This window comes from Aulonocara stuartgranti (assembly GCF_965226115.1).
Source record: "Aulonocara stuartgranti genome assembly, chromosome: 18".
NCBI lineage: Eukaryota > Metazoa > Chordata > Actinopteri > Cichliformes > Cichlidae > Aulonocara > Aulonocara stuartgranti.
The window spans coordinates 22,363,162-22,387,087 of record NC_138954.1 but is presented as its reverse complement, the minus strand read 5'-3'; the positions used below and the strand labels follow the sequence as shown (position 1 = coordinate 22,387,087).

General features: G+C 41.2%; 1 protein-coding gene across 1 annotated transcript in view; it reads left to right on the top strand.

Annotated features, from left to right (window-relative positions):
- Window positions 1-23,926, top strand: part of LOC309694754 (protein unc-13 homolog A) — a 33,146-nt gene that overhangs the window by 4,719 nt on the left and 4,501 nt on the right. The window contains exons 2-35 of the mRNA XM_082514962.1: window positions 2,349-2,378; window positions 2,581-2,680; window positions 4,925-5,042; window positions 5,133-5,256; window positions 5,922-5,992; window positions 6,163-6,217; window positions 6,613-6,642; window positions 7,921-8,134; window positions 9,474-10,562; window positions 10,717-10,819; window positions 12,084-12,127; window positions 13,107-13,185; window positions 13,628-13,633; window positions 13,731-13,805; window positions 13,914-14,133; window positions 14,799-15,026; window positions 15,216-15,357; window positions 15,568-15,737; window positions 15,907-16,022; window positions 16,547-16,710; window positions 16,914-17,067; window positions 18,215-18,283; window positions 18,516-18,605; window positions 18,954-19,088; window positions 19,173-19,300; window positions 19,935-20,020; window positions 20,120-20,246; window positions 20,343-20,439; window positions 21,451-21,594; window positions 21,675-21,752; window positions 22,176-22,253; window positions 22,337-22,425; window positions 22,789-22,932; window positions 23,395-23,518. Coding sequence (XP_082371088.1) covers window positions 2,349-2,378; window positions 2,581-2,680; window positions 4,925-5,042; window positions 5,133-5,256; window positions 5,922-5,992; window positions 6,163-6,217; window positions 6,613-6,642; window positions 7,921-8,134; window positions 9,474-10,562; window positions 10,717-10,819; window positions 12,084-12,127; window positions 13,107-13,185; window positions 13,628-13,633; window positions 13,731-13,805; window positions 13,914-14,133; window positions 14,799-15,026; window positions 15,216-15,357; window positions 15,568-15,737; window positions 15,907-16,022; window positions 16,547-16,710; window positions 16,914-17,067; window positions 18,215-18,283; window positions 18,516-18,605; window positions 18,954-19,088; window positions 19,173-19,300; window positions 19,935-20,020; window positions 20,120-20,246; window positions 20,343-20,439; window positions 21,451-21,594; window positions 21,675-21,752; window positions 22,176-22,253; window positions 22,337-22,425; window positions 22,789-22,932; window positions 23,395-23,518 — 4,721 coding nt within the window. The remainder of the gene's footprint in view (window positions 1-2,348; window positions 2,379-2,580; window positions 2,681-4,924; window positions 5,043-5,132; window positions 5,257-5,921; window positions 5,993-6,162; window positions 6,218-6,612; window positions 6,643-7,920; window positions 8,135-9,473; window positions 10,563-10,716; window positions 10,820-12,083; window positions 12,128-13,106; window positions 13,186-13,627; window positions 13,634-13,730; window positions 13,806-13,913; window positions 14,134-14,798; window positions 15,027-15,215; window positions 15,358-15,567; window positions 15,738-15,906; window positions 16,023-16,546; window positions 16,711-16,913; window positions 17,068-18,214; window positions 18,284-18,515; window positions 18,606-18,953; window positions 19,089-19,172; window positions 19,301-19,934; window positions 20,021-20,119; window positions 20,247-20,342; window positions 20,440-21,450; window positions 21,595-21,674; window positions 21,753-22,175; window positions 22,254-22,336; window positions 22,426-22,788; window positions 22,933-23,394; window positions 23,519-23,926) is intronic.

The following is a 23,926-nucleotide window of genomic DNA, read 5'->3' as shown; positions in this document are numbered from 1 at the left end:
GGGCTGCTGCAGATCTCATGTATATGTGATGCTTCAGTATAAAGCACTGTCTGTCTGAGTCATGTCATCCCTCGTTTCTGTCACTGGATGGCTGAACTCAGCTCACATGATGAAAACTGCTGGCATATCAGAGATACATACCAAAAAATAAATAAATAAATAAATAAAAAATGTATTTATTGTGGTGACAGCTGAGTTGGCGTGCAGCTGTGATGAAATGTTGTTTGCAGAGTATTTCTCATCATAACGCTCACTGTCAGAGAGATTTATGATTGCATGCTATCATTAAGCTTTAGCTTTCTGCCACTGAAAATCCAATTCACTTTTTATTGATCCTTCTTTTACATACTGCTGCTTTTCCAGGGCCGTGTTAGTGTTGACATTAAAACACAGCAGGAGGCAGGCTCTGATGGGGTCTTCCCAAACAATGTGAAGATGTAACATTGAATCAAAAATTTCATTTTCGGTTGTCTTTTACAGACATCAAAAGGAAGCAGAGTGTCAGGGCAAAACAAAAAAAAAAATCAATGTTATTGCAAATATGATAACCCATTGTTTGGATATTTATTTGTGTTTAGCAATAAGAATGGTGGTGGATCTTAACATTACTCTCATTGCTGCAGGTGTGTGCGAGCAAGCGTACACACCTGCTGATGTAACAGCGTGCCACTTGAGTTTTTGTGTGCGGCACGAAAGAAGCGAGAAATAGAAACATACAAAAAAAATAAATAAATGAAAGTGCTCTGCTGACTCAGAGCAGTTTTTATTTTATGGTGGTTGGTTTCTGTGTGGACAAGCCTGTGGAGAGTATTGTGAAGTAATTTGTGAATTGGTGTTAAAATAGTTTTTGTTTTAAAGATCTGGTTGCATAATCTAGCGAGGCGTTTTATTAACATGTGCACACACATGTAGTGTGGGGATCTGCATGGAGGAGAGCGAGTGGGTAGTGGAGCATTAAAAATGTATGGGCGTTACGTCAGGGCTGGTAAAAAGGTGCTGCAGAGAGAGAGAGAGAGAGAGAGAGGAGAGCCTGGGCTTTAACTGTATACTGAAAAATCACACGTGGTGAAGGTGGAAATGTTCCCTTTGAAAGCTCGTACAATAAACCACAATCAAGCCATATAACTGAGCTCCTGCATTATGTTAAGGACTTCATAATTAAATCACTTGCTTTATATGTGCACTGTGTCTGCTACTGGGGAATTAATAAAATTGAATAAACACAATTAATAAAATTCTAGTTTGGGTTTCAGTTTAACCCTTTCCACCCTGCAAGTCCCTGTATCAGGACCATATACAAGCCCATTTTACCTAACACTCACACTCCGATTGATGCACCAGGGGTAGCTTGTGGTTCAGTATTTTGCCCAAGGGTATTTGGACGTGCAGACTAGAGAAGCTGGGCATAGAACCACCATCCTTCTGATTAGTAGACGACCCGCTCTGTCTCCTGAGCCACAGCTATCATTGGGCAACACAGTGTTTTTAGTGAATACACCTTACTGATTTAACTTGGTGCGTGATGACTCAGAAGCAACACCGTCGTGCTTGATTTCTGTCGCATCAGATTCTGTAGAGTTGCAGCTCAGCAACAAAAGCACTGCCTTTTAGGCTGAAGTAAAATTCTTAGAGCAGAAAAGTAGTGAAAATAAAAACAACAAAGTAAAACTAAATGGGAAAGGAATTAAAAATGACTTACTAAATGTATTTAAAAAAATTGATAGAATATCATTTGTCTGAGGCTGCTCATTGTTGTGTAATTGGAAAGCTCATTAAGTGTTTTCTGCATGTGTTCTTTTTCAGACTAAAAGGAACTGAAATTAATAGGATGCATTTTATGGGTTAATATGCTGTAGTGTTACTGCTCTAACCCATGAACTAAAATGAGACTGACATCTGAGCTCTATCCCGTCCGTGTATTAGCATGTAGATGCGTTGTATTTGCCGTTTCTGTATCCCACACTGATGAAACTCAGCAGGACACCCGTGTTTTTCATTGCCAACTCGGCTGGAACTTATAAGCACCGAGTTCAAGTCTGGATCATTAAAATTTAGCTTCCCTGAGTCAAGACTTGAGCTATTTGTGTAAAATGTGGATGTTTGCTGTGCAGTCGTCAGTATGCGAGGCTATTTTTTTCTTAATCTAATAATGCGATTAATTTATGCAGTAATTTGTTGTGATTTCATGTTATGTGTGTTTTACTAAAACTCACACTGTCATTTCTTGTGCATCGCAAGCATCCCCGTGTTGTCCGATTTCAGTGCAAAAGCTAAAAACAGAAGACACATTAGCATGGCAACAGATGGTGTTCCTGTGTGTCACTGTGTCCCTCTCTGTGTTTTCACAGTGAAGAAAGCCAAGCTGGATGGACCCCAAGGTAAGACCTGGGATCCTGGAAGTAACATGAGGTGCAGGGGCAGAGATATAAGTCTTTAAAAAGACTGAGCACACATTGTAAAGTCAAAGAATAGAGGGACAGGAAATCTGTTATTGTGTAGGAATACAGTTGAAGAGAGGGAGACTACCTTATTGTTTTCCATTTTAAAACACCTATTTCTTCTTCCCTTTCTCCTCAACAGAGAAGTTCAACACTTACGTGACTCTAAAAGTACAAAATGTGAAGAGCACAACCATCGCTGTCAGGGGCAACCTGCCCAGCTGGGAGCAAGACTTCATGTTGTGAGTCCTTTGTCATCTTCTGACAAAGCTTCCTCTCTTTCTCCTTCTGTACTCTCCTCTCTCTAACTGCATTCTCTTTCCATCCTCCCATCACACTCTCAACTCCAGCTACTTGAGTGCTTTCATGATGTTTTTCTTTTTTAATCTCAGCTTTTCTCCGGCCCTCTCCAGTTTTTCAGTCCATCCCAAGTGCCCTTTATCCCTGTATTGTTTCAAATATCTCTTCCTCTCTGCCTACAACTGCCTCATGCTCTTTTTCATCTGCTCTCCCTCGATACTTCTGCCCATCTCATCCTTATTCTCAACCTTGGCTCCTTCCCAGCCCCTCTCTCCTCTCCTCTTCTCTGTCATTTCCTCTAAACACAAATCCTTGTTATTCATTTTTTCAGCCTCTCCTCCTCATCCTCTCTGTATCTTATAGTCACCCCAGCACCCCTCATATTCACAGCTTGCTTTAACAATCTTTATTCACTTTAAAATTAGTTTGTTTTGTCTTATTTTACTTAGGATGTAATTGGTGGTTTCAGCCAATAAAATATTACACAACACTGAGTATTTTTCATATAGAGTGATCCAGTGTGGTACTGACAGAGTGGCAGCATATGGGTGATAAATGGTGAGAATCACTTAGCATGTGGGATGCAGCAGGCAGGATTACTGCGGCGTCCTGTGCATCTGTATGATGGTCGGAGGCGTTGAGTGGTGTGCTGGGGTTGCATCAGTGAAGCTGCGTTATGTAATGTTTGGGCTGCAGAGAGCGCCTCATGCCCCCACTCAAACCGTCTTTAAATGACTGTGCCCCCTCAGTCACCACCATGAATCAAACAGGCACTTTTCTTAAAAGGAGTCACCACCGAGATGGGAAATCCACTCCCTCCATTTCTTAATTAAAGTTCCCGATTTCTCCCTCCAGGCATGCGATACAATCACCTCCTCCACTGCCTTCATCACATTCTTACCCTCCCTCCCCCTTTTTATGCCTCACTCTCACTCTTTTTTTCTGTCCTGCTGTCTTGTAAATGTTTTATGGTTCATGCTCACATCCCAAAGGAACATGTTTTAAATTTGTCATAGCGGAGCCCAAAAGTAATTACTTGTGTTTGTTTAATGTGGGGAAAGTATTCAGATTCATTACTTAAGTAAAACTACATGTAAAACAAAGCAAAAGTCATCCAGTACACTAGAATTTAAAAATTCTTAAGTGTTCATGGCAAAATAGACTTATAGTAAGTATAAATTGTAGACCTACACTCACTGGCTGCTTTATTCAGTACACCTGCTGAACTGCTTATTGACACAAATATTGAATCAGCCCATCACATGGCAGTAACTCAATACACTGAGGCATGTAGACATGATCAATATGACCTGCTGATGTTCAAACTGAGCACGAGAATGGGTGAGAAAGGTGACTTAAGAGACTTTGAAAGTGTGAAAGTGGCATGAAAGTGGTCTGTTGGTGTCAGAAGGGCTGGTGTGACTATTTCACAAACTGCTGATCTACTGGGATTTTCCCACACAAGCATCTATAGGGTTTGCAGAGAATGATCCTAAAAAGAAAAAAGCTGATTCACACAAGCTCGTCAAAACCCGACAACAGAAAATTGGAAAAATGTTGCCTTGTGCTGTAATAGTCTCAATTTCAGTTTAGGCTCATGATAGTAGCGCAATGGTGTGGGGCATATTTTATTAGCACAGTTTTGGGTCCGTTAGTACCAACTGAGCATTGTATACCCATCCTCTGATGGCTGCTTCCAGCAGGATAACACACAATGTTGTAAAACTCAAATCATCTCAAACTGGTTTCTTGAACATGACAGTGAGTTCACTGTCCTTCAGTGACCTGCACAGTCACTAGGTCTCTCTTCACCTTTGGGATATGGTGGAACAGGAGATTTACATAATCTGTGTGCAGCTGGCAAATCAGCAGCATCTGTGTGATGCTCAAGTATATCAGGCATACCTTTAAAAAAGTGGTTACGCAGGAAAAATATTTTATTTGACACTGATATGTGAAACAATGTGAAAGTGTCCTAATTTATAGTTACACAACTGTGCCATTTAATCTACTAACACAGGTTTTTTTTTAATCTGTTACAATGTTTTGCATTTTATAAGCTAATCATATGTTCCTAATGAAATAGTACAGCATTAGTCTCTTTAATACTCTTAAAGTCTATAGACGCATGCAATAGTCAAACTCTTTGTCTGGATTTTGGACTTGAATTTTCTTTGTCTTCACAGTGAAATTAACCGCCTAGACCTGGGTCTGACAGTAGAGGTGTGGAACAAAGGATTAATCTGGGACACCATGGTTGGCACTGTGTGGATTCCACTTCACAGCATCCGGCAGTCCAATGAGGTTTGACACTAACCACGATCACAACTTTAGAAATAGCTGTCAAGTGGTGGTTGAGGACTCTTCACTCAGTTTTATGTTTGTGTAATGCAGGAAGGTCCAGGGGAGTGGCTCACGCTGGACTCTCAGGTCATCATGGCTGATAATGAGATCTGTGGCACCAAAGATCCCACCCTCCACCTGGTTTTACTCGATACGCGCTTCGAACTGCCTCTAGGTGAGAAATCAATATTCACATCAAAACCAGAAACTGTCAGTTGGTGGGAAAAAAATGAGAATTTGAAATTACAGGAAGTCATCAATCCTGTTGGCAACCGGGGGGATATGGAGCAAATAAATTATGTCTGTTGGTACATTTTCACAGCAAACAGTGATAAATGAGGACCAATAATTTCTGACTGATTAATTAAGCTGACCTACTTTTCAATTCTATGTTTGAGAGGACGTCGTGTGCAGATGTGTGTCATGGAGGGCAGTGTTTGTGCTCTTCTTTTCTCGGTGATCAAGCTGTGTTCCACTTAGCATTGATTAGGTGTCATTTTCATGCTGTTTCCCCTTCCTGTAGTCAATATTGCACACCTGACTCCACAGTTTGTGGACCTGACCTATTTATAGGTACTTGGCTTTAGACCTGTAAGTGGAGGAGGGCAATTTTCAATGTCACTGTATCCTAGTTAGACCAAAGTTTCCAATCTCAATAATATTTACGGATGGCTTGTTATACAATACTTTGTCTTCATTTGGGTCGCCTTTCATTTGTGACATAGAACAAAACAGTTCTTATGCAGACAGTCCTGTGAAAAACTATTTTAAGTGCTTATTTAGGAGAAGCTCTGTTTTTGCTGTGTTTGTAAGTGAGCCTTTCTCACTGGTTGTTTGCAGATATCCCAGAGGATGAAGCACGGTACTGGGCCAAAAAACTGGAGCAGCTCAATGCCATGAGGGACCAAGATGTAAGCTGTTACCCAGTTTGATTTAATATCCCTACGGCACATCCGTACTTTTTAGGAACAAGCCAACATGATTAATTGGGGGAATATTTTTCAGTTTACGAGATGAAATCCAACATTTTCTCCACTTCTGTTTCATTATTTTTCAATTATCCTCACGGTCTCGGCTCCAGTATTCATACCAGGAGGAACAGGAACGCCCTCTGCGTGTGCCAGGAACCCAGTGCTGTAAGTAACCCGTCGCTGTTTTTACAAATCAGTTTGTGCTTAACAGGAGAATTATGTGTCTAGCTTCAGAGATGTAATTAGTTTAAGATCAGCATGTGCATGGTGCATATAACCACACGAGGGTTGTTGAGCATAAGATGGGGAAAAGGGCCCGGATATCTGCACTGTAAAGAGATCGATAGCGTTAGATATCCAGAGGCGAGCTCCTCCAGAATCCTCTGTGTTTCGACCATTAACTCCGTCTGCAAGGCTTGCTGAGCCAGCTGTCTGGAAAGGCTTTCCATTCACCACCTCCATCTTGGAAATTTGAAGTGTTTAATGGCACGGAATCATGTTTACGTTTTAACACCGGTATAATTCATAATCAATACTGACATCCTCCTGTTTCCCTCCAGGTAACTGGAGTCTGTGGGGAGACCAACAAAGTAAGTGTACATACACTCACACTTTCTAAATTGCTTTGACTCTGCAATCCATCATTAGATTTGAAATCAAGCAATATGATCAATGGAGCGCTGACTTTGAGCTTCAATTTGAGGTCGTTTTCGTGTAGTTGTATATCGGGTGAACTGTGTTGGAGTGATTGTGATTTCAGCCACCTCTGAAAGCTGTGAGGCTATATTAAATTCCATATGTGGTAGTCACAGCAGTACAAACAAATATCTACTTCCAGTAGCAGTGTTACTTGTTACTGCAGGTAATAAACAGACCTTTGTTTACGGCCATGCTGGTAAACAAAAATGACTTCAATGACAAAGTTTACATATTATTTCAAGTAATTTCGATGAACTAAACTTTTAACATTAGTTACTGTTTTATTTATTTATTTTATACAGTGATTGAAAGAAAAAAAAAATCAGCATCTCATTGTCCGGACATTCAAATCTACACAAAAAGTCTCCTTTGTCTCGCTTCCTTCCTGACTATCGCTTTCTCTCTCACTGTGATTAGCAGATGGTGTTATATAAGTGCCTTTCAGACTCACCCACACAACTGCAGCGATTCATCTCTCTTCACTCAGATTTTAAAAAAAGGAAAAAGCAGGGAGTGGGGTGTGATGATGGATGCTGAGCTGATGGAGAGGGGAGAAACAGGCAAAGAGAGAGAGAGACGGGGGGCACACGTGGGGGACATGAAGTTTGATGCCTTTAATTAGTGTTTTTACATGCCCAGGCGGATGAAGATGAAGGTGCGAGCGGTGCAGCGGCTGCCTCCATCAGTGGCTTTCAGAGTGCAAAAGATGATGGATAATGATGAATGATTAATAGATAGCTGGTTTCTCTTTCGACTGCTTCAGCACTGTTCAAGTCGGTCATCACTTCCCTCTGGGATTTTTAATCTAATCCAATCTATGGACACCACAGAAAAGTAAAGCGTCCCCTCAGCAAGCGGCATAGATTTACATTCGGCTATGACGGGAGGGTGAGAGGGAACATGCTGATATTCGTCGTGTGCTTCATTTTTCACTTCACTTTGAATGGCCTGCAGTTTATGGGTGTAGCTGGGGTTCAGCGGCTCATCTTTATTATCTGTAATTACCATAGTGTAAAAAATTGGTTTAGTGCTGATTAGAGCCTCTTATCTCTATACCACATGACGGTTTCATTATTTTCATGGTAAATTATTCTGAATTTCTTCTTCCGGCTATAGCAAATTGTGAAGTTTTTTTTTTTCTTGCTATGAATGTGTGTGCTCCTCTGTAGATGAAGACCCAGATAGTGCTGTGGACGACAGAGACAGCGACTACCGCAGTGAAACCAGTAACAGCATCCCCCCTCCCTACTACAGCACATCCCAACCCAACGCCTCTGTCCACCAGTATCCTATCAGCCACCAGCACCGCAACTCCAGAAGCTTCTCTTACCCTCGCTCTGGCAACAGCCATGACCTCGACTACCACCATCAGAGGACTGTCAGGTGTGTTTCTGCTTTGGTGTAGGCGTGTCTGTCCCAACAGTACCATGGCTAGCAGATTAGATGTGATGTTTAGTTCAGCTATAACCAATTTTGTCGCAGACGTTTTGATCTTCTATAGTAAGAAAAGACACAGGGGATATTAAAAAAAAAAGTATTTTTCCAGGTGCCTCAATAAGCCACGACAATATGATAATGGCCTGCATGAACAATACCTGGCACCTAAGTGGAAATCAGCCATGAATCATTCATGAATCATTCATTAATTCATGTGCGCCTGTGTTTTTCCTGCTGTGACAAGTCAGAAAGTCCTGTTAATGACTCAGTACAGTTAATGAAAATGTTCAGTGTCTTTGGTGCACATGCAAGCCTTTCATTGGTTTTTTCAGACAAAAAGCTGCATCTGTTTCAGAGTTGTTTACAACACTGTTAGACCTCTCAACATTTACATATCTTCCACAGAGTTAGAATGAAAATATACATTCATCCACACTCTGCTTTATGAATTATTCAGGTGGCAATCTCATGGTCAATACTGCACATAAGATTAGCTGTCTCTGTGAGTGTATTGGACAGGGCAACCTCCTCACATCCCCGCACATCCTTCTTCATCTCTTCCTCTCAGCTCTCTGCACTCGCTCCCTCTCTGCACTTTTGTTTTGTCACCGTGCTCACCATCCCTCCTCTCTTCACCGTCTGCCTCTCCCTCATTCATCCTTTTTCTTCTCTGTGCCTCTATTTTGTTTTTAATAACCCCATTCATCAAATAGCATGAATAAGTTTTCCCCATTTGTTGCATTTCTTGATGCTTTTTTCATTTTTCCTTGGTCAGCTTTCTCGGGGCCTCATACCTTTCTGTTCTGCTCTATTTCTTGCTACTTGTCTGGTACTCTTGTATCCCTGGTGCTTTTCATTGATTAGCCATCAGCATTATTTCAGGCGGCCTCAAGACATGTAGAAAAGGTATTTTGTTGAGCTGTCTAGCAGTGTATCAGCCATAAAGGGCTCTAATATAGTGCTCTATAAGCATTTTTAAGATAATAGTTCATAGAGGGATGGTAAACCATTTATTCTACATATGCCTAGATACTCACTAATATACATGTAATAATAGCATAAATTATAGTGTATGTATGTTTATTATAAAACTGTCAACCTTTTCTTAGTACCTTGGGTACTCTCCAGGCAATGCTGTCTTGCATTTTTATATTTTTCTCTTCTCTTCTCTTCTCTTCTCTTCTCTTCTCTTCTCTTCTCTTCTCTTCTCTTCTCTTCTCTTCTCTTCTCTTCTCTTCTCTTCTCTTCTCTTCTCTTCTCTTCTCTTCTCTTCTCCTCCCTCCAGTCCCACTGGGAGCTATGCATCATCTGCAGAGCTCAGCCGGTGCAGCAGTCAGCTGAGCGAGGAAGACTACGGTGGTGAGTACGGGGAGAGGGACCTTTACGATGAGAATGACTCCTACCATTCCTGTCACTCCTCCGTTAGCTATAGTAAAGGCTCTCCAGACTGGGACCCTGATGAGACTCAGGGGGCGTACAGCGATGAAGGTGGCTACAGCAAAGATGGAGGAGAAGAGGCTGCTCTGTATGAGGAGGATGACGGAGGACTGTTATATGAAGGAGAAGAGGAAGGCCTCTATGAGGATGAGGAGATGATGTATGATGATGAGGATTTGTACAATTTGGATGGGACCCTCAGTGAGGACATGGAACCTCCCTTCACTCCCACTCCAACCTCAACTGCCCCTCCAGCACTTGATGTACCCAACTCCAGGCCCCCTCTAGAGAAGCAAAACTCCCTGCACCAACAGCAGCCTCCTGCTCAACCCTCTAACCAGTCCAACCAGGCTCATTCTGCTGGTATGGCACCAACAACACAGTCCCCTTCTGGTCAACAAACAGCCCAACCGCCCAAACAACCCCAGACCCAAACACAACCCCAGCCGCAGCCAGCTCCTTCTGCCACGTCCTTCTTCTCCATGGCCAAACCTCTAACAGCTGCTGTCACAGGATTGGCTTCCAGTTTCCTGTCTTCTGTCCCCACAGCCCAGCCAGCTCAGTCTCACCCTTCACCTTCAGCTGTATCTCAGCAAAACCATTCTGCTGCAGCTAACTCTGTCCCTCCATCTCACCCAGCCACTTTGGCTAACTCAGCCCCTGCTGCATCCCAGCCCCCTTCCAAAGCAATGGGCCCTTCATCTGAGCAAACCCCATCTAATCTCAATGATCTGGCGACCCAGTCAATGTCATTTGAAGACCAGGCTCCCATGGTTGAGGAGGAACCATGGCTAGAGCAGGAAACAATGCTGGAGAAGGAGGCCAGAACCCCTCCCGCACAGAATGAAGAGATGATTCCCATTGAGCAGAAAGAGGAGAATTTTGAAGAAAGCAGACCCGTGACCCCAGATGAGGAAAAAGAGATGCCACCTGAGAGGTAGGATTGAAGGTTGAATGGAAATAAGATCAATTCACTGAATCAACAAAAAAAAATCAGAGCTGAAAAGTTGTTTTCACAAAGATCTTTTCAGCTGAAAACAACTTTTCTTCAGCTGAAAAAAGTCAAAAAATGTTGTTGTTTTTTCTTTTAGTCCTCCAGTAACAGAGGAGCCCAAAGAGCCAGTTGATCCAGCAGTTAGAGCCAAAGAGAACTGGCACAGACTCTACAACAAGGTCTTAGAACAACTCCGGGAGGTAAGTGCACCATTTACTCCCAGTCTCAGCTCTGACCGAGCCACACCCTTCCAGCCTCACTGCAACAGTCCACTCAACTGAGCTGTGTGCCTGATTCAGCTCCACCCAGTGATATCAAAAATACACCTCAGTTCCAGGGACTCTAAAGTGTCTACCAGGTCTCTGAAATATGTATGCGCTATCCATTATTTATGTGCAGAGGCAGGGTACATACACTAACTTCTTGAGTTCTGTTTTGATAGTGTTTTATGCAGACTTAATGTGTTTCATATTCTATAATTGATACCTTTTTGGCTTCCTTAAAAATAAAAATACTTGGCAGGGAGCAAACTTCATATTTTAGCCTGGGTGCAGCTCCACACCACTGCTTGACAAGAACTGCATGGCCTAGCCAGATACATTAAGTTTTGCTTGGTCGGTTTTCACTTGCATATTTTATTTATATATTATGTTGCTGTTCATTGCGTTTGAATTCAGTTGTGCAGAGAAACAATCACTTGCTTCAATGTTTATTTTGATGTGTGTTGCATTATGTTTTTGTACATTTGGCTTCCTTCCCCTCTCTTTATTTTGATTTTTTTTGTTTGTTTGTGCCAACCCGCTTTGTTTTCTTTCCAGTTTCATGTCATTGCCATAGTGACACTCACATGCACTTTGCTCGGCCATCATTGGAGCATGCTGACAGGTAGGTACAGCCTGAACGTGTTGCTTGAAAGACAGAAGGAAATGCGTCCTGCTGCATATCTATATAAACAGACACCTTCGCTTCGTTCATTCATTTTTCACAACAATTTGACCTTTTTTAGTTGTATCTTTCAAGAGCTGAGCAGTTTGCATATGTGACATAAATTAATTGGCTTTCCAGAAACACCTTTGAATTGAACGTTTACATAAATAAGAGTACTTTGCATAGCTCCATAATCCATAGTAATTTACTGACTAAGTGGTTCTTTTGGTTCTAAATTCTGCTGCCTATAGAGTAAATGCCTTTGTAAACGCCATTATCTTTGTTTCACAGCTGTACAAAGAGCACACTAACTCTGTAATTTCTCTGACCCGCCCTCCTTCAAACAGTGATACAATAATTCAAAATGGGATGGGGTTTAAATGTGAAGAGTTTAATTGAGCACTTTCATAATCAGATAACTTTCATTATGGTGATGCAGCTGTATTCATGCAGCATATTAAAGGAAAAGAAAACCCTGTAGGGACAAACTTCAGATGTCTTTTTTCTTCTTTGACATTCCTCCTCTTTCTCTCTCAGGCTCGAGGAGAGACGTCCAACTCGCTGTGGTTTGGTAAAGGAGGGTGAGTCGTTTATGTTCTCTTACATGACATTACATCAGACAGTGTTTCAGTTAGGTCAAATAATATATCAGCAATTTTACAAAGTACATGAGAAATTTGAAATATTATATAACTTTTTACAGGTAATAACTGTTTCCTTTGAAATACCTAGACATTAAAGTGAAGCCACTCCATAACATTAACACTGTCTGAACCCTGAAATGTACAGTACATTGGCAAATATTGTTTATTTTTCCACAAAATTACCAAAAATTTATGCAGTAATAAAAATTACTAACAGAATAATTTATCTCTTTTCCTGTAAATTTTCTTACACACTACTTAAATGTACTCACAATATAATTGTTTCTTTGTTTCCTGATGTGTTAGCCCTGTTATTCTAGTAAATTTACCCTTTAAGTATTTGTAGGTAATTATTTTGTCATTTCAAGTAAAGTACATTAAAATTCCATTTAATTACTTGGGAAGTATGCACCTCAAGTACAATTAAAGTTATCCTCAGTTCATTGGTGAAAGAATCCTTTAGTGTTTTAGCTTGACAATCCTTTTTTTTTAGCCCAGAAATGTTTCGTTCTGTTTTATCGAGGCTCGTTCAGCTTGTGGCATTAAGCCAGTCAGCACTGAACAGCTCTGGGGTGCCCCGACTTGGCTGGCAGGTCGTTTGTAGATGAGGGAGACGTCAGAGCTCAACTGAAGCTTCATGCTGAAGAAATGCTACGTTAGCCAAATAGAAACCCAGCAGTTAATGCTAGGTGTGTGGAGTGTCATGCCCACTATTTTATACAAAGCAGCCGCTGTAATTAAACTCCCCAATCAAGTCCTTGAGAAGTCCTTGACTGAGCATTAAAAAGGACTGAGATAAATCCATCACCCTCTTTGTTCCAAATCTCAAGTTTATAGTAAAGCATTTTGATTATAAAAATATAAATACTGATGAGTATATGCATAAATATTTTACTGTTTATTGTTCAACTTACAGAATGGGAGGTGCACTATACAGTATTGACAGCATGCCCGACCTTCGCAAGAGAAAAGCCATTCCTCTAGTCAGAGATCTGGTGAGAACATTAACACACACACGTGCACAAACACGCGGACACACACATGTAATAAACCCCACACTAAGAATCCTTTTTGTGTAGACACAATTGATTTCTGTCTACGATCTTTCCTCTGTCATTGATTTACTGTCTTTTATTTTGCGTTGTAGTTAGTTTTTCTTCCTCTTACCTTATGCATGATTGAACTTCTACTTTTCTAGTTCACCTGTTTTTATAATCAAAAGTAAATTTACTCCACCTGTAGCCAGTTTGATTGCTGTGCTTTGTTTGCTGATAAATGCTGCATAGCAGTAAATAAGAGTTCAGGAAACATACTTGTACACACACAGATCATTTAGATTCTGATAGCTCACTGTTTTAATATCCCTAACTTTGCTCACATCTGTTTTTGTCTCCTTCCACTCTGCTCCTGTGTTTAATCATTGCCTGATATCTTTAGGCGATGGTAAGTGTATTTTATTCATCAAAGAAATCAAATATTAGGATCTATGCAGTTGCTCCACACTTGAAAACATTTTTTTTGTTTGCCGTCTCCTCCTCAGTCTCTGGTGCAGAATTCACGTAAAGCTGGAATCACCTCAGCCATGGCCTCCACTACTCTCGGCAATGAGGAGCTGGTGGGTTTTCCTCCACATGTTTCTTTGTCAGTTTTTTTTTCAGGACCTTCAGAATTTAATAAATAGCTGGACTTAAACATATGTTTCTTTTCTGTGTGGCACTTGCAGAAGATTCATGTTTATAAAAAGACCCTGCAGGCTCTGATCTACCCCATCTCCTCCACTACACCACACAACTTTGAGGTGTGGACAGCCACCACTCCCACCTATTGCTATGAATGTGAGGGACTACTCTGGGGCATCGCACGTCAAGGCATGCGCTGCTCAGAGTGCGGTGTCAAATGCCACGAAAAGTGCCAGGATCTGCTGAATGCCGACTGTCTGCAGAGTAAGGCCACACAGATTTTGGCACTCGTGCGGACAGGCATAAAACATACACATCTTTCTATTGCGCATCTGCACACACCCAAACTGTTTTAGCTCCTCCTGTGTATCCTTCTGCCCGATTGACATCCCATTATTCTTGTCCTCTGTCCACTCTCACATTCTCCTCCCTCTTCCTTTCCAATTTATCTCCTGAGTAATGTGCTGTCATACCCCTGCCCTTTTTCGCTCTCCCTTCTCCCCATAGGCTTTGCATCCATACTGCTTTGTCTAATTTAGTTTCACAAAGAGTGACTTATCCAGTTCCCATCCTCATCTTAGAGTCAGTCTAGGCGATGCATAATTCATTTCTTCTGAGTCCAAAGATTCTTATAAGATCTTGATCCTGGAAACATTTGTTGATCTTTTTACAGTTACTTGACTATCTTGTTTTTCCCGAGTAGATCAATGGTTAAGTGGAGTCAGTCTCTGTCATTGTTTGAGGGAATTTAGGGGTTTGACTCCTGGCCAAGAAATGTCTTTCTAAATTGATCTGATGCTATCTTAACTTGGTGCCCAGTTTTAAGGAAATATATTGCAGTGACTCAGATATATTCCCTTCCCAACATATTCCCACTATCAGCTATTCGTTGTGCATCCCTTCATTCATTTTTTTTCCTGTCTATTCAGGAGCTGCAGAGAAGAGCTCCAAGCATGGCGCAGAGGACCGGACCCAGAACATCATCATGGTCCTAAAGGATCGCATGAAGATCAGAGAGAGGAATAAGCCAGAGATCTTTGAGCTAATCCAGGAAGTGTTTGCCCTCGACAAAGCAACGCATGGCATGCAAATGAAACAGATCAAGCAAAGTGTGCTTGATGGGACCTCCAAATGGTCAGCTAAAATCAGCATCACAGGTACAATTGAATATACATTTATATATTTACCTGAAATAATTGTTGAAGGATACATGTTTGGAAATGTAAAGCCCATAGATGCAAGTTTGATTTTTATTTTCAGAAGCTGTTTTCTCTTTTTCTTTCTTTTGTAAGAGAGTTGAAAAGATGTTTTTATACATTTACCTTTGTCTCTCGCCTCTTGCTCAGTGGCGTGTGCCCAGGGCCTTCAGGCTAAAGACAAAACAGGCTCCAGCGACCCTTATGTAACTGTTCAAGTTGGAAAAACCAAGAAGAGGACAAAGACCATCTATGGTAACCTCAACCCTGTGTGGGAAGAGAGCTTCCACTTGTGAGTTCACTAGAAAGCCTATCATAAAAGTTTCAAATGCAAATGATATCTTATTAAAAGTTGTTGAAAATTAAATTTTTATGGTTTGTTTTTATGTCTAAGGCCCACGCAGTAGTTGTAGTTTATTTGGACTAATTTCCCCCACCCTTTCTGTATTACAGTTGTCAACTTTTTATGTTTTCCACCCGTTTGTCCCCCTTCTTCATCCAGTGAATGCCACAACTCATCTGACCGCATCAAGGTCCGTGTGTGGGATGAAGACGATGACATCAAGTCTCGTGTGAAACAGAGGTTCAAACGTGAGAGCGATGACTTCCTGGGTCAAACCATCATCGAAGTCCGCACTCTGAGCGGGGAGATGGACGTCTGGTACAACCTAGGTGAGTTTTTGTGGGACAGGAGAAGAGGCTGAAAAGGGGATAGTGTGTTAGAGATGAATGAGAAGATCAACAAGTCAGTAAGAAATAACAGATAATTGAAGTGCTTGTCTGTTGTAGATAGGAGAAATTTTAGCCAACTAAGGGGACATTTCTTGCTTTCTCGTGACAGACAAGAGAACAGATAAGTCTGCTGTGTCTGGAGCAATTCGGATGCACATAAGTGTGGAGATCAAAGGAGAGGAGACGGTGGCTCCTTACCATGTCCAGTACACCTGTCTGCATGAGGTCAGTCTGCACAAACATGTGGTGGAAATCCTTTAACCTCCTAGGACCTGGCGTCCACATATGCAGACATCACATTTTGGGTTATTTAGACCAAAATACTCAATTTTGCTCTACAAGGGCCTGATATCCACTTACGAGGACATTATACTGCTACTGTTCTATCAAAATTTTAAACGAATATCCTCATATGTGGCTCTTATTTTTCTTAAAAACAAAAATAAGGTTAAAAAAAAAATCTGGTAATTCTTTGTTTTTACATTCATTGGGCCCCAATATGACCAAATATCAAAGAGAAATTAAAAATGCATGCCGTGGAAGAGTTCAGGTCTTAGGAGGTCTTTTTGGAATATTTTAATTATTTATTATATCAGATCCAGTCAGTTTACACAGACATAAATGGGCACATTTAGGTCTAATACTATCATTTTATCCTGCTAATTGCTATTTAACTGCCAGTGATAATGTAAACATTTTTATAGCTTAGTAGATTAAATCGCCCTTACTTCCTCTTTGTATGTGTTCAGCATTTGTTCCAGTACACAACTGAGGAGCAAAACGGCGGTGTGGTAAAGATTCCTGACGCCAAAGGAGATGATGCCTGGAAGGTGTACTTTGATGAAACGGCTCAGGAGATCGTTGATGAGTTTGCCATGAGATACGGAGTGGAGTCCATCTACCAGGCCATGACGTTAGTATCCCAAACAGATCCACGAGAGCCAAATGTAAATGTTTGAAACGTGAAGTGCTGACGTGCTAATAAATGGTTTCATGAAGCACACAGTGCATCTAAATCTTGACCACACAGTGTATTTTCTTACCGTGCAATGCAGGAATATGAGATGAGAAGTAAATGTACTAAATCTTTGCCTTTTTGCCACATCCACCCCACAGCCACTTTGCCTGCTTGTCATCGAAGTACATGTGCCCAGGAGTGCCAGCCGTGATGAGCACACTACTTGCCAACATCAATGCTTACTACGCCCACACTACCCAGTCCTCCAACAATGTTTCAGCCTCAGACAGATTTGCTGCATCAAACTTTGGAGTGAGTCCCTGAAAGAGTTTGTCCTTTCTTATATGTGACTATACGCACATGGGACAATTTATTAGGTACACCTTGCTAGCACCAGTTTTGATATCGTTCTGCCTTCGGTACTGCTTTAATTTGTCATGGCACAAATTCAGCAGTGTACTGGCAACATTCCTCAGAGATTTTGGTCCATACATAATAATGATGCTATCTGTTGACTGTGGAAGCCATCTGAGTGCAGAGAACTCATTATCATGTTAAGAAACCAGTTTGAGATGATCTGAGCTTTGCGACACGGTGCGCAGTTAGAAAAGGATAGTTATGCTGAGCAACAGTACTTGGATAGGCTGTGGTGTTTAAATGAAATTCAGTTGGCAGGAGGACGCCAGAGTGTACCAAGAGAATGTCACCCACACCATTACACCTCCACCAACAGCCCGAACCGTTGATAAAGGCAGGTTGGATCCATGCTTTCATGTTGTTTACACCAAATTCTGACACTACCATCTGAATGTTGCAGCAGAAATAAGGTCTCATCAGACCAGACAGTGTTTTTTCAGCCTCTGATTGTCCAATTTTGGTGAGTTTGTGTGAACTGTAGTTTCAGTTTCCTGTTCGTAGCTGACAGGAGAGCCACCCGATGTGATCTTCTGCTGCCGCAGCCCATCTGCTTCGAGGCTCAACATGTTGTGTTTTCAGACATGCTTTTCTGTGGAACATTTGTTTATTTGAGTCACTGTGGCCTTCCTATCAACTCAAAGCGGGCTGCTCATTCCCCTCCAACTTCTGGGATCAGTAAGGTGTTTTCATCCGGAAAACTGCTTTTATACCATTCTCTGTACACCCTGGAGATGGTTGTGTGGGAAAATCCCAGTAGTATTGGCTGATTAGATATTTGGGTTAACAGGCAATTGAACAGGTGTACCTAACAAAGTGGCCAGTGAGTGTAGAGTGTAAGAGGAATTATATGATAATTTTAAAATCCTATGAGAAATAAACACCCTAAAAAAGGACGTTAAATGTGTCGCTGCCTACTTTGTTAAACTTGTAATGAGCTGAATGTCATCAGATCCATCTTAACTTTGTTTAGTCAAATGGTTGCAAATAATCCTCCAGTCGTGTTACGTTCTTTCATTTTTTTTCTGCATCTTTTCCTTTGTAGAAGGAGAGGTTTGTCAAACTGCTGGATCAGCTGCACAACTCCCTGAGAATTGACTTGTCCATGTATCGGGTAATTACTTCTCTTATTTCTTTTAGAAAATGTGCTAAACAATTTCATTCTTAATTACACGCAGCTTACATAGTATCACAAGTGTCCCTGTTTGTCAGTCTCTTGCTCCTGATTTTCTGAGTGCATGCATCGTTTAAATAAGAAATAGCATGCTTTTAAGCTACTTCGACATAATATTATATATAACATTATATAAGTTATATTTTTTAATTAGTTCTGTTTGCGTTTTCAGAATAACTTCCCTGCCAGCAGTCCCGAAAGACTGCAAGACCTCAAGTCTACTGTTGACCTTTTGACTAGTATCACTTTTTTTAGGATGAAGGTAAGAATTTTCTTTTCTTTTCTTTCTTCTTTTCTCTTTTTTTCCTTCTAAACACATTAGAAAAATGTCAGTACTTTCTAGAAGCAGCCTGTGGCACAAACTGAGAATCAGCCTCATCAGCATAACCCTACATAACCCAACTTAAGCTATTAGCATGAAGCACTGTAATATGTGTGCGTGTGATCATTTTTGTGTGGCTGCTACTATACACGGGTGCCATTTATGCAGCTCAGTGAGTTTACGGTTAAATTCCCAGTGAGAAAACCCTCCTGATGACGCTGTGTGTGCCTGGTAAATGCTTTGAGGTCTTTTCAGTTCAGCAATATGCTCTTTAATATTTGTTTTCAGGTCCAGGAGCTGCAGAGTCCCCCAAGGGCAAGTCAGGTGGTTAAGGATTGTGTAAAAGCCTGTCTCAACTCCACCTACGAATACATTTTCAACAACTGCCATGACCTCTACAACAGGGAATATCAGACAGACCCTGTGAGTGTGCCTCTGTTTTTGTGTACAGATGCTGCTGTTGCAGTTTTAGGACCTTTACAGTGAAAGAAACCTTTCTCATTTCAGTCAAAAGCTGTCCCTCCAGATGAGCAGGGTCCCAGCGTCAAGAACCTGGACTTCTGGTCGAAACTCATCACCCTTATTGTGTCCATCATAGAGGAGGACAAAAACTCGTACACTCCTTGCCTTAATCAGTGAGTGTGTGCTTATAAGATTTGTCTGACTCTACGTAGTTATTATACACAGGCAATGCTGAAATATCAAGGCTAGTCTATGAAAGGCAGTCTACACGATGCATAATTCTTTTCGTCTGAGTCCGAAGATTCTTGTAAGGACTGACTAGTCTATGAAAGGCTTTATTATTTAATGGGTGGTGGGTGTGATGGAACAAAAAAAGGAACAAAAAGGGAAACAGAAGTTGTTATGAGACACAAATAGCATCCTTTCAGCACAAAATCCAAAGAGGGCACAATGTCTAGGAAATCAAACAGTATCAACTGTATTATGTAACTGTGCTTGCAGCAGTCCCTTAGTTTATGTTCATAAAATAACTCCTGCAGCTTTGCTGGTTGTGTATTTTTAATATTTTAGTACAAATTTAAATAAACTCATAGCTTTTTTTGGAGGAAGAAAACTGAGAATAATAGTATCTTGATAATTTCATATTCTCTCTGTGGTGGATTTCTCTCTGCTGGCAGCTGAAAACATGCTGTGAAAGCACTGATGGAGTTACACAAGAAAGAGCCTGGGCTGTCTTGTTAAATAATACAGCACCATTACTGAATATGGAGCTGGATTTAGTCCTGAGCACTGTGATGTCTCCTTCAGGTTTCCCCAGGAACTCAATGTGGGCAAGATCAGCGCTGAAGTCATGTGGAACATGTTTGCACAAGATATGAAGTACGCTATGGAGGGTAAGTGTTCAGGGTGATGAGATGGGAGTGATGGGCTTTTTTTATTTTGGAATTTTTGCGTGTAATTTTCCTCACCTGTTCTTCCACTTTGATATTCAGAGCATGAGAAGCAACGCCTGTGCAAAAGTGCAGATTATATGAATTTGCACTTCAAGGTGAAGTGGCTCTATAATGAGTACTGCAAAGAACTTACCACTTTCCAGAAGCACGTACCTGAATATCCAGCGTGAGTATTTTTCTATAGCACCGCATGCTTTTCCTGAAACATTTACCACCGTGGCATAAAGATTTATGTTGCCCTTTGTCATTCTGTGTTGTGCAGCTGGTTTGAGCCATTTGTCATCATGTGGTTGGACGAGAATGAGGAAGTGTCCAGAGATTTTCTCCACGGGGCCCTCGAGAGGGACAAAAAAGATGGGGTAACTGTTTTCAGACATGATCTTAGGTTATGTATTATCAGATTTTCAGGTGTTGCTGTTGTTAAATCCTCATATGTATCTGTTTTAAATACTGACATATGCATAAAACTTCATAAGATTACACCCACAATGTCAAACATTATGAGATGCAGTTTTATGCTTGCCTTATTTCGCATTTTAAGGAATAGTTAAACTTTTTTGGAACTACAAAATTATGGAGGAAAATGTTGAACAATCACATTCTGTTGAGACAGCAGCTGAATACATAGTGAAAACTTAAATGAGGCCCATCACCTGAAGGCAAATTCCCCCGAAAAATGTATTCATGCAATTTTCATGCAAATTCTGGAATTTCTCATCATCTCTCCGACTCAGTGCATCCCAAACTAAGACGAAAGGGTTGAATGCCTCAAGGGAGTCAATAATGGCTCGATACTGACTCAATACCAAAGTGAAAAAATGCCTCACTGCACCAGTTAGTACACACATACACACACACACACACACACACACACACACACACACACACACACACACAAGTACCATGAAGCATCTCACACTCTCAGTCTGGCTCACACCAAAAAGTCGATACAAAGCAGCTGAAGAGTCTCCCAGCTCATATGTCGGGGATCTTTTGGGTCCAATTACTGTCACCAGAGGCGGCTTCTGCTTTCCTGTGTCAGCAAAAAAAACGATCCCCAGGCTCCGGCGCTTACCATAACATTATTCACTTCTTGGCTAATGGCCGGGCTGTTAATGAGGGACTTGTTTCCCATCATGGCCCTCTGATCGCCTTGATCACCCTGATCCAAAAGATTTTAGAAGAACTTTTTTAAAATGCCGTCACAGGAAGCTGACCTCAGGGTCAGCTCCATTGTTCCAGATGTGAATTTCTCCCGTTGGTGGCCATCAGGGGATTCGAGCCCTGTCTGTGTTAATGTCAGTGCTCAGGTCAATGTGATGTACCGCTTGCTTCTAATACTTCTCCTGCTCTTTCTTGTTGATCAACAGTTCCAGGTAACGTCAGAGCACGCTCTGTTCTCCTGCTCAGTGGTGGACGTGTTCTCTCAGCTCAATCAGAGCTTTGAAATCATCCGTAAACTGGAGTGTCCTGACCCTCAGATCGTTGGAAACTACATGAAGAGATTTGCCAAGGTGACTTTCACCGACTAAATCTCTCACAGAGTGTTTCCCCGCTGTCATATATGTCTAACTATTACTATTTTATTTTTTAGACGATTGGCAATGTCCTGCTGTCTTATGCTGACATCATAGCAAAGGACTTTCCAAATCATGTCAAGAAAGAGAAAGTGGTAAGCGTGGAAAAACTGTGGAGCTCGAACTGCATTTTATGTTCTACACTGATTGGTGTAAATGGTCAAGTTGATTAATTTGAACATAATAAACTGTTCCTCAGTGTAATAGCTGTGCCCAGGTTGCAGCTCTCAAAGTGAATTAGAACTGTGTAATTAGCTGAATGTGATATAAGGTTGGGGAAACGTGGGCTGCACTCCCAGAGAGACTAGGAGGCCCCGGAGGTGCACTAATTACTGAAAACTCTTGCTTCTGCTACCCTGCATCAAAAGAGTGCTTTCACAGACAAGGCAATAAAAAGGTTGAGGCCTAACCTTGATTGATCACAATAAAAAGCCAGGAGCAGACAGAGGATGGGGATGGAGAGAGGGGGGTGAAAGAGACAAAAGTGTGTGTAATGATTTTTCTCCTTCTCCCGTCAGCCATGTATCATAATCAATAACATCCAGCAGCTCAGAGTTCAGCTGGAGAAGATGTTTGAGGCCATGGGAGGCAAAGATGTGAGTTTCCAAACGGGCTGTTTTCATTTTGGTTGTTCTCATGTGACCCGGCTGTTGCACTCAACACATCTGTCTTCTTCCAGCTCAATGTGGAGGCCAGCGACTTCCTGAAGGAGCTGCAGAACAAACTGAATAGCGTCATGGATGACCTCAGCCGCATCTTTGCTGTCAGGTGTGTGCGTCTGTTTGTCACCCTGAAACCACAGTAGCTTTAACACACACTTAGAAAAATATTTGTGGCCCAAAAAAGCTGATTTTAAGTAATTCAATTACATTTAAATCTTTCATGTAATCTTGTTACATAAGTACAAAATGTTAAATTTTATGGAAAATAGTCAAATCAACTGTACTTGGCTGGTATACACTCGGTTTATACCAAGTATATTTTCCTTAATGATTAATAATCTGAATAAATAATCTTTTGATTTTCTTTTTTTCAGTTAGATTTTATTCAAAATTATTCTATCATGTTCGTGGGGGCAAAGAATAATTTTTTGAGTCCATTTCATTTGAATATTTCCACACGATGATATAGTTTCCAGCCGCAGATCGAGGATAACGTGAGGCAAATGGGGGACATCCTAGCCCAGGTCAAAGGTCAGACTGTCCCAGCAAACGGCAGTGTAGTGCAGGAAGCTGACAATGTCCTGCAACCCATCATGGACTTCCTGGACAGCAAGTAAGTGTCTCTCCATGGACCATCAATAAAGTTTAAAAAAACAACTTAAATTTGTCTCAAGAGTTGGGATCAAATGTTGAGATTTCTTGACCTTACCTAGAAAAACGGGAAAAAAAATGCTTTTTATTGATTTTTTTTTTTTTAAATGGCCACATTTTCAGTTGCTGCTTTTGCTATGAAATATTTTGCACAATAAGCATTTTATAGAAAAAAAAGGATTGCCATGAAACCAAATAAAGTTTTGCTCCCAGTCCAACAATGCCACCGCTAACAAAAAAACCAAATAGATACTTTTATTTTGAAAAGCCCTAGCCAAAAGCCTCAAACAAGGGTCATGTCTATTTTTTCCCTGTGGCTGTATCTGATGATCAAAATGAATAAAAAAAATTACACCCATGACTGAAATCATGTTTTAAGCTGTTATAGTGTGTGTTAAGAGATTCTGTGTTCTTTGTGTTTTAGCTTATCACTGTTTGCTAAGATCTGTGAGAAAACGGTCCTGAAGAGAGTGCTAAAGGAGCTGTGGAAGCTGGTGATGAACACGATGGAAAAAACAATCGTGCTTCCGACCCTTACTGACCAGACGGTACGTGTTTAAAAAACAAGACAGCCGCCCCCCGGATATTTTCACCCTTTTCCTCTTTAGTGTTTTGGTTTGCTGCGTTACCCTGGATTTGTACATTAACACATCTATCCTGCCATTTTTCTTGTTCATCCTTTCATAGGTGATTGTAAGTATATGTGCAGCCTTTTTAAGCATGAAGAAACACTCTTGTTTTTTAAACAGGGATCTTAACTTCACTCTTCATAGCCTTTGTCACTTTTTTCTATGTGGATACAGTGCATCAGTTCAAAAACTCAGTTCAGATGGCAGCACAGTGCACCAGAGGCAGCGTTACGTGACAATGAGTCCCTGCAGTACTGCTGACTGCACACTTAAGCACTTAAACTATAATCCTCCTTGCTGTTGAGAACTTTCCAAAGACGTAACCTT